Below are 7,728 nucleotides of genomic sequence, written 5' to 3' on the forward strand. Positions count from 1 at the left end.
CATATAATTTTTGGTATTTTACAGGATGTAGATAATTCCTTTTTCTGTAATTGTTTTCCAGCTAAATTTAAAGATAGTAGTGTTGATGGCCCTAGCCCTTCTTCTCTTGATCTAACACGTTGGCCACGCCAGTTTCTAGAATCTTCCTGGGATCAGTTATAAGGTTTATAAATTTTGGGAAAAAAAAACAAAATCATGGTTGCAGAATGGCTTTGATACTAGAGGTACAGGGTATATAAATAAGGGATGAAGCATGCTGGGAGAGGTATATTTGTTTGGCAGATGGCAGAGATATACATTAAACGAAGATGTCCTATAGTCAAGTGATGTATGATACTTAGCCATAAAAGTGGATTTTGATTGTTATAAGTATAGGTGGCAAACAAACTCATTTAACTAAATTTATCCATATTCGTCCATGAATAGAAAGATATCGGTATTTTAAGTTTTTGTATATGTGTACAAATGGATTACCCAATAATATCCATTTAATAAATGGATATTAATTGATAACACATCAAACCCAATTAACCCATTTAAAATTGTCTTTCCCCAAATCTCCTCTCTTCCTTCACCCATTTTTTTTTTTCAGATTCTTCATTTTGTCATGATGTTAACTACTTTTGTTTTATTATTATTATTAATTATGGGTTTTATCTTATCATATTATTTTCTCTTAGTTTGTCAACTTACTCATTTTTTAGCATTATCAATTGATGACAAGTTTTAGCCTCTTTTTCCACCTTTTCAAAATGAAATTTTAAATTTACACACGAAAAAAATATTAGGAATTCAAAATTTTTGAATCAAGTTTTTATGTTAACTTTTATAGTACTTATGTCAAATTTCTATATTCTTATTGTTCAATTATTAAATAGTATATAATTTTGCGACATAGAGTACGGATGAAAAAAAAAGTGGTAACTAGGTTTATTGAACATTATAAATAAATATTTAAAACTAATGATGGGTGCAAAGGGTGGTACAAATTGATAACATAGTTTACAAAAATGAATTTAAATGAGTTTATGAAAAGTTAAAATAAATGGGTTATAAATGGATAATTGAGTTATCCAATTCATTTTTTGACTTACCCATTTATACCCATTTAATTAAATGAGTATAAATGAATTGACTCACTTATGCCCATTACCCATTTTAACCAACTCATACCTGCCCAAGTCATCCATTTTCACACCTCTAGTTATAAGAAATTAGGAAAGATTGTTGCTTGGAAGTATTTTGATCAGTTCTATTTATTTCCCCTTCTAGTTTACTGTCTAATGTTCCTTTGCTTTATTTACTTCAAATAATGCTAATCGATACATTGTCAATTGGGGAAGGGATGTTTTCCTTTAATTATTCATTGCATTTTCTCTTTGAGAAAAGGAAAGTGAGGGTTGAATATGAGGTGGAAATACAGTGGAGATTAAACTTGTATTTTCTCCTGGGGAAAAGGAAAGTTTTTAGGGGCTGTTGGAAATTTAGAAGGACGAGTTAAAAATGATGTGAATAGTCACTTAATTTTTTATCATTTTAGAGGTTTCTGCAAATTCTTTGTGCAAGATTGTAGCATGCTATATAAACAAGACGCTGGACAATAAACCCAGCCAACTGATACAAGTTGATAGTACTAGCTGAAATGCCTTGGCTCATCTTCCTGTTGTTTTAGGAAATAGAGAGAGAGAAGAAAATAGTCATTGTGGTAATTCTGAACTGATGCTTGAAGTGTGTTTTGTGCACGCTTCTCATGATACATGTTGGATAGTGTAGGATTATAACTGGATGCAGCTGAAATTCGTTTGAGATACTGTACAGCATAGCTCTTACAGGCTCAAACATGTATCATATACAAACAATGGAATTCTATTATTTAGTCTTTCTTGCGCCTCGCATTGTCTACAGTTTTGGCGTATTGTTTAGCAGTTATCTGCTTAAATTCACCCTTTTGATGATTTAGACTTGTACCATGGCTTGATTAATATATAGGAACCTTTGAATTTAGATCCATCTTTTCAAAGATTTATTTTCTGATTTTAGTTAGCTATTTGACTAATTGAACATTCATGAAAACTTAAAAGCCCAAGTCAAACTGTTGATTACTAAAGAACATGCAGTGAATCAGCTGAATTAGACTGAACTCTAATTTTCTCTGGTTGCTTCTTAGTAAGAATTGTTCCGATAAGTTATTTATTAGATCATGCAAAACAGCATTAATACAATAGATATACCTCTTATTCCACCGTATGTTTTCAGCTAATTTTTGTTTTGTGTCCTAGATTTTCTGCCATAGTTTTTAAAAGAATTTGATTTATGCTAAGGGTCTATCTATGGACGCTTGTTAAAATATACTTCAGATGTTCGATTTTTGGAAAGGTAAAATTACTTAGGGGAAGTATATAAGTACAAGAGAAAGTAATAATTGTTAGCGTGTGTACATACAGAGAATAGGTTGGATGGAATTTAGATATGGTAAGGAGTGCCAATTGGACACCTATAGGAAAAACCCCCTATGCAGATTTGAAGACAGTTCAGGAGTCAATGAAACAACCAGTCTGGATACAAAGTACATATGGTTAAAATACTGGAGTCCATGCATTAACCAAAATGAAGGCAGGTGCAATCAAGGAGATCTGCTTGGTATCTAGACTTCCCTGAATTTAAACAAATTTTAACAATCATAATGATTATCTGTTCATGGACAAAGAGAAAGAAGAAGAAAGATACTGAGATTAATGCAGGTAGCTAATAGAGGGATCTTTAGCAGAGATGAAATGTACTGCCACACAGCCTAATTATAAGCAAATTAAATAATTAGCTTTCCATACTAAATCTCCAACCCCAGACACACCTATAAATTTCTTCGTTGAGGTTGAAAACCAACATCTCAAGAAAAGCTACTGAGCTTAGCTACATTGTTGCAATGAGATCTTCAGCAGCAGCAGCAGCAGCATTTAAGGCATGTTTAGGCTACCTTATTGTGGCAATTCTGCTATCTGCTTCTTGTGTATTAGCTGCTGAAAACAGTGAAAAATCTTTCCTCCCTAGAAAGGTTTACTTTGTTCATGGCATCAAGAATAGCTATCCAGATAAAACACATTGGTCTGGCTTCTACTGGGATCCTTTCCCTGGATTTAAATGGCCACCTTTCCCAGGATTTAACTGGCCACCTTCTTCACCACCAAGTGGATCATCACCACCTTTCCCGTGGCCTTTCCCAGGATTTAAATGGCCGCCTATTCCATCCCCTTCTTTTCCACCTCCACTAGCAAAGCCAACAAGTGGATCATCACCACCTTTCTCATGGCCTTTCCCAGGATTTAAATGGCCCCCCATCCCATGGCCTTTCTTTGGACTCCCAGATTTTCACAGGTCACCTACTCAATCCCCACATGCATCACCTCCGCTAGTACAACCACCAAGTGAATCACCACCAGTTGGTGGTGCTTCAATCTCGCCGTCACCATCACCACCACCACCGTATCAAGGGGAAACACCACCACCAAGTCCATGGTCAGGGTGGGACGAACCTACATTTACTCAAAGTACACCTGATTGGTTAATTTGGGAGGACTCAACCACAAGAAGCATCTGATTGGTTACCTTGATCAGCGACTACAAAAGAACATCTACGGTATTTTATCGTATGATTTGCCTAAAATGAGTTTGTACTGAAGTACTCGTTCAGACTATCAGCATACTGTTCTTACAATATATTCTTGTGGAAGGAATATAAAACACAAACCTCAGCATTTTGATTTGCTGCTTTTTAACTTACTATTAAGTGCCAATTGATTCTACAAGCTTAACAAGGCAACTATATATTTAGGATTCGCCATGTCCTTGATATTGTTCACTTTCAGCAGCACAGGGTCATTGAACTTAAGTGACTTTCTGATGCCGAAGGCCTTAAATCATTGGCTGAAAATCTGAAGTGAATATGTTTGAATGAATTGGAAATGTCTGAAGATAATGCATACTTGACTAATCCTAAACTTCTAGTGAAACTTCATGACAGCAATAATCATACAATCATTCCATCAAATACAAAGTTCTGCAAAATAACAAAATTATTTCATCACTGTCTTTCCTGAAAATGAAAAATAATTTTGCAGAATCAAATGGTTTCAAGTGCCATATTACGGATCATTCTGACCAAAGGGGCTGGACACTTGGTGACCATGTCCAATCTGGAAGGATTTGAGGCATGACCGAACAGAGACAGGCAAAACATGGCAAGCTCCCTTAGTGATAAATTTGAAGACATAAACCCTTTCCAGTGGTGAGGATCTAAATCAAAGAAAGCATCAAAAAATCTTCTAGTCCCATTTAAGTCGAGTTGCAGTAAGGTCTCCATGCCAAAAGAGTGGAATTCTCTGATACGTCTCCTCTCAACAGGCCAAAGGCCCTTCCACACTCGATCATAAAGTGGAGTCCCTCTAATCATTCTGGTTGAGCCTAGGCACTCTGCAATTGTATCAGCTAACACCGGTGCTAAAGCCATTGTCCGCGCCACCATGTAGCCGCTTGAAGGATGCACTATGCCTGAATTTCCACCAATTGCCATCACACTTTGAGGGATTTTAGGCAGTGGCCCTCCCATCAGAATGAAACACTTCTCTTCCTCTATAACACTCCTTACTTTAACGCCTAAGTGTCTCAATCTTGCCACCATCCTTTTCTTAACCTCCATATACGACAACACAGGCCTGGCAACGAGAGAGGTCTCTTCAAGAAATATCAAATTTGAAGAAAATGGCATCGCATACAGAAAAGTTGGAATCTTTGAGTTATCTTTGCGCAAATCTGGTTCACTTCCTAGATGGGAATCTCTCCAATCCATCAGAACCATCTTATCCAAATCAAAGGGGTGATTATCAACTTCTGCTAAAATTCCATGAGCAATTTGATAACCATGGTTTCTCGGCTTGTCATACTCAATAAAAGGACTAGCATATCCACTTGCATCAACGATCAAACTTGCCTTCAGCTCACTTCCATCAGTGCAAACAACAGAAGACTCAAATTCTTGATGCTCTATTTTCCAAACCTTAGCCTTGTGAAACTTGACTTGATTTGAAACACAACCACTTAACAATTTAATCTTGAGTTCCTTTCTACTTACTCTACCATAGGCACGGTCTAAGTACCTAGTCTTGTGATCGTTGATATAAACACTACACATGGGCCATGTCTTGTCCAAACAATCATCAAGGCCTAAACTTTCAAATTCATCAACCCAAACTCCATAGTTATTTGGCCACATAGATAATGGTGAAGGGTCCACGCAGCATACCTTAATCCCGTATCTTGATACTTGCTCAGCTAGTCTTAAACCAGCTGGTCCAGCTCCAATGATGATCAAATCAAAGCGACGATCAGAAGGATCAAGCCACGATACATCAAAGTCTAAAGGTTCAGGTTTCCATGCAGGCTGTAAGTCAAGAAAGGAATTAAACTTGCTGCTTCTGACTCTGTTACGAACGTTTCTTGCAGAAGTTTTGGTTTTAGGAGAAACAAATGGAGGGTTCAGTGATGAACATGATATTGGAGGATGAGAAGTTGAAAGTGCAAGAAATGGAGACGGCCTCAGAAGAGTTTCCATTGACAAAAGACTGAATTGAAAATCTAACTTTGATGGTTTAGGCAGAAAAGAGAGGAGTGAAGGGAAATGTTTATGATAAATTGATGATGAAGAAAGCGTTTAGGTACTCTAATGAAGACAATGAAGAATCAACCAACCAGGACCAGCAATGGCAAGAAATGGATGCCTTTTATAACCGATTCTTGGTCGTTTCTATCAACTTTAACAAGAATTAATATAGTAGATTCCTGTAGCTATTAACTTAATCATAGCTAGTTGGCCGTGTGGATATGGCGCCTCATTTCTGCTAGGCATTTTATCACCTGTGTTGTCATATTAGACAACCTTTTAGTCTTTAGTTAAAAAATAAATCATGTATGCATAGGAGAGATTTGATGTGCATCAGCTTCCACTTTAGTTAAGTAGTAATGCAAAACTAGTAAAATATGTTGGAGTAGAATTTACAGAATTACTCAAGTAGATATATTACCAAAAAATAAAAAAATCTAGCAAATGTGGCTCTGACAGACTTACTTAATGTCTAAAACTATGCATGCCGTATTACAGGTAACAAGATTTTATTTTTTAAAAAAAAAAAAAATTCCTGCCCAACACGGCACCCATCATTTTTTTTTTTTAATAATTCGTGGGGCTGCCGTGCTGACTTGTTTTTTCTTGGATAGGAACCAAAAATCATAGTCAGAGAGAGCGGATTTTGGGAAAAAAAAAAAAGGGGATGCCTTGTATTGTTAGATTAGATATTAATGGGTGCATCCGTGCATGATAAGAAACCTACCTTGATTCTCGCTTTAGAGTCCGAACTAAAATAGTAATCCTGCCAAAGCAAACTAAAAGGCACAAAACACAAGATTGATTGATCATACTACAAACATGAATTAATGAATCGTATCATACTACAAACACAAACAGGGGCTGCTGTGCTGAACAAATGTTTTTAAAAAAAATAAAACCTTGTTGCTTGTTGTACTAACACAGTACGGCAGGCATAGTTTTGAACACAAATCCTGTCTAAGCCATATTTGCCAAGTTTTTTTTTTTTATATTTTGACAATATTTTGAGGAATTAGCCTACCATCAAAATTCAGGAAAAATGAAGTGAAATAAATCAGAAAACCAAAAGTGTAACAGGAGTGGTACATGGTCACCATCTCATTTTTTTTTGGTAGAGTTTTTAACCAATTAAGTAAGAGCATGCATTATCATTTTTATATAACATTTTGCATTGCATTAGTAGGAATTTATTACTTTAAAAAAAAGGGAAACAAAAAGTTTTTTTCCAAAGGAAAAAAAAAATAAGTGGGCAAATAGCAACACAAATAAAACAAGGGTTAAATGCAAAAAAAACCCCCCATGAACTATATACCTCATTGCAGTTTACTCCCCAAATTATTTTTATAGGCGTTTTGCCCCCTTTCACTATGTAATTGGACAAATCTACCCCATTATCTTAAGCATTGTTATTTTTTTTATTCCCTATCTTTTTCTTTTTAGATTCTTCCTCTTTATTTTCTTTAAACATTGTTTAAATTAGTATACTAAATTAATCAAAATTTGTTTATTTCTTAATTTCTCATGTCAACATTTTATAAAAGAATTCTATGGTGTAGAAGATTTTTTTTCCAAATGTAGAAGTCAATATCATTTAAGAATTTGAACTATTCAAATATATAAGAACAAAATAGAGATATTGATTAATCAATTATTAATAGTATTAATAACAAATAAAAAATGAATTACTATTGTTATTTATTCCTATCTTTTTATTTCACTACAAAAAACAATTGTTAACTTTTCTTTCTTACGTGATATATAATAAGTTACTTTTGTTATAAATAGTTGAGTAATTATAAACTTTAATTGGTTATAGATACTTAAATTGTTGAATTATTGAATTAGTATATAAGTTACTTAAATCGTTTACAATATAAACTACATATATATTGTAATAACAAAGAGTTTATGATGAAATATTAAAAATGAATGAATTAAAAAAGTAGTTCAAAAAATATTTAAAATTTTGATGTAAGTCTTTTAGCATTGGAGGGACACATTGGCTAGTTCCATGAGACAGGGGGGCAAAGCAAGAAAATAAAAGGAAAAAGAAATGGGAGAAAAGGAAAAAA

The 7,728-nt window shown here is 34.6% G+C and overlaps 2 protein-coding genes across 2 annotated transcripts; one reads left to right on the forward strand and one right to left on the reverse strand.

The window, feature by feature from the left end:
- The first annotated feature begins 2,923 nt into the window (after positions 1 to 2,923).
- LOC113772876 (basic proline-rich protein-like) lies at positions 2,924 to 3,595 on the forward strand. The gene has a single exon (XM_027317374.1). The coding sequence runs from the start codon at positions 2,924 to 2,926 to the stop codon at positions 3,593 to 3,595; it is 672 nt and encodes a 223-aa protein (XP_027173175.1).
- A 522-nt stretch (positions 3,596 to 4,117) lies between these two features.
- On the reverse strand, positions 4,118 to 5,605 carry LOC113768938 (neoxanthin synthase, chloroplastic-like). The gene has a single exon (XM_027313469.1). It carries the CDS (start codon positions 5,603 to 5,605, stop codon positions 4,118 to 4,120), a length of 1,488 nt encoding a protein of 495 aa, XP_027169270.1.
- Positions 5,606 to 7,728: the final 2,123 nt, after the last annotated feature.

The sequence above is a fragment of the Coffea eugenioides genome, chromosome 1 (assembly GCF_003713205.1).
Source record: "Coffea eugenioides isolate CCC68of chromosome 1, Ceug_1.0, whole genome shotgun sequence".
Taxonomy (NCBI): Eukaryota; Viridiplantae; Streptophyta; class Magnoliopsida; order Gentianales; family Rubiaceae; genus Coffea; species Coffea eugenioides.

Excerpts from the sequence above, each read along its gene's own strand:
- LOC113772876 (XM_027317374.1), top strand. The coding sequence starts at position 2,924 with ATGAGATCTTCAGCAGCAGCAGCAGCAGCATTTAAGGCATGTTTAGGC.
- LOC113768938 (XM_027313469.1), bottom strand. The coding sequence starts at position 5,605 with ATGGAAACTCTTCTGAGGCCGTCTCCATTTCTTGCACTTTCAACTTCT.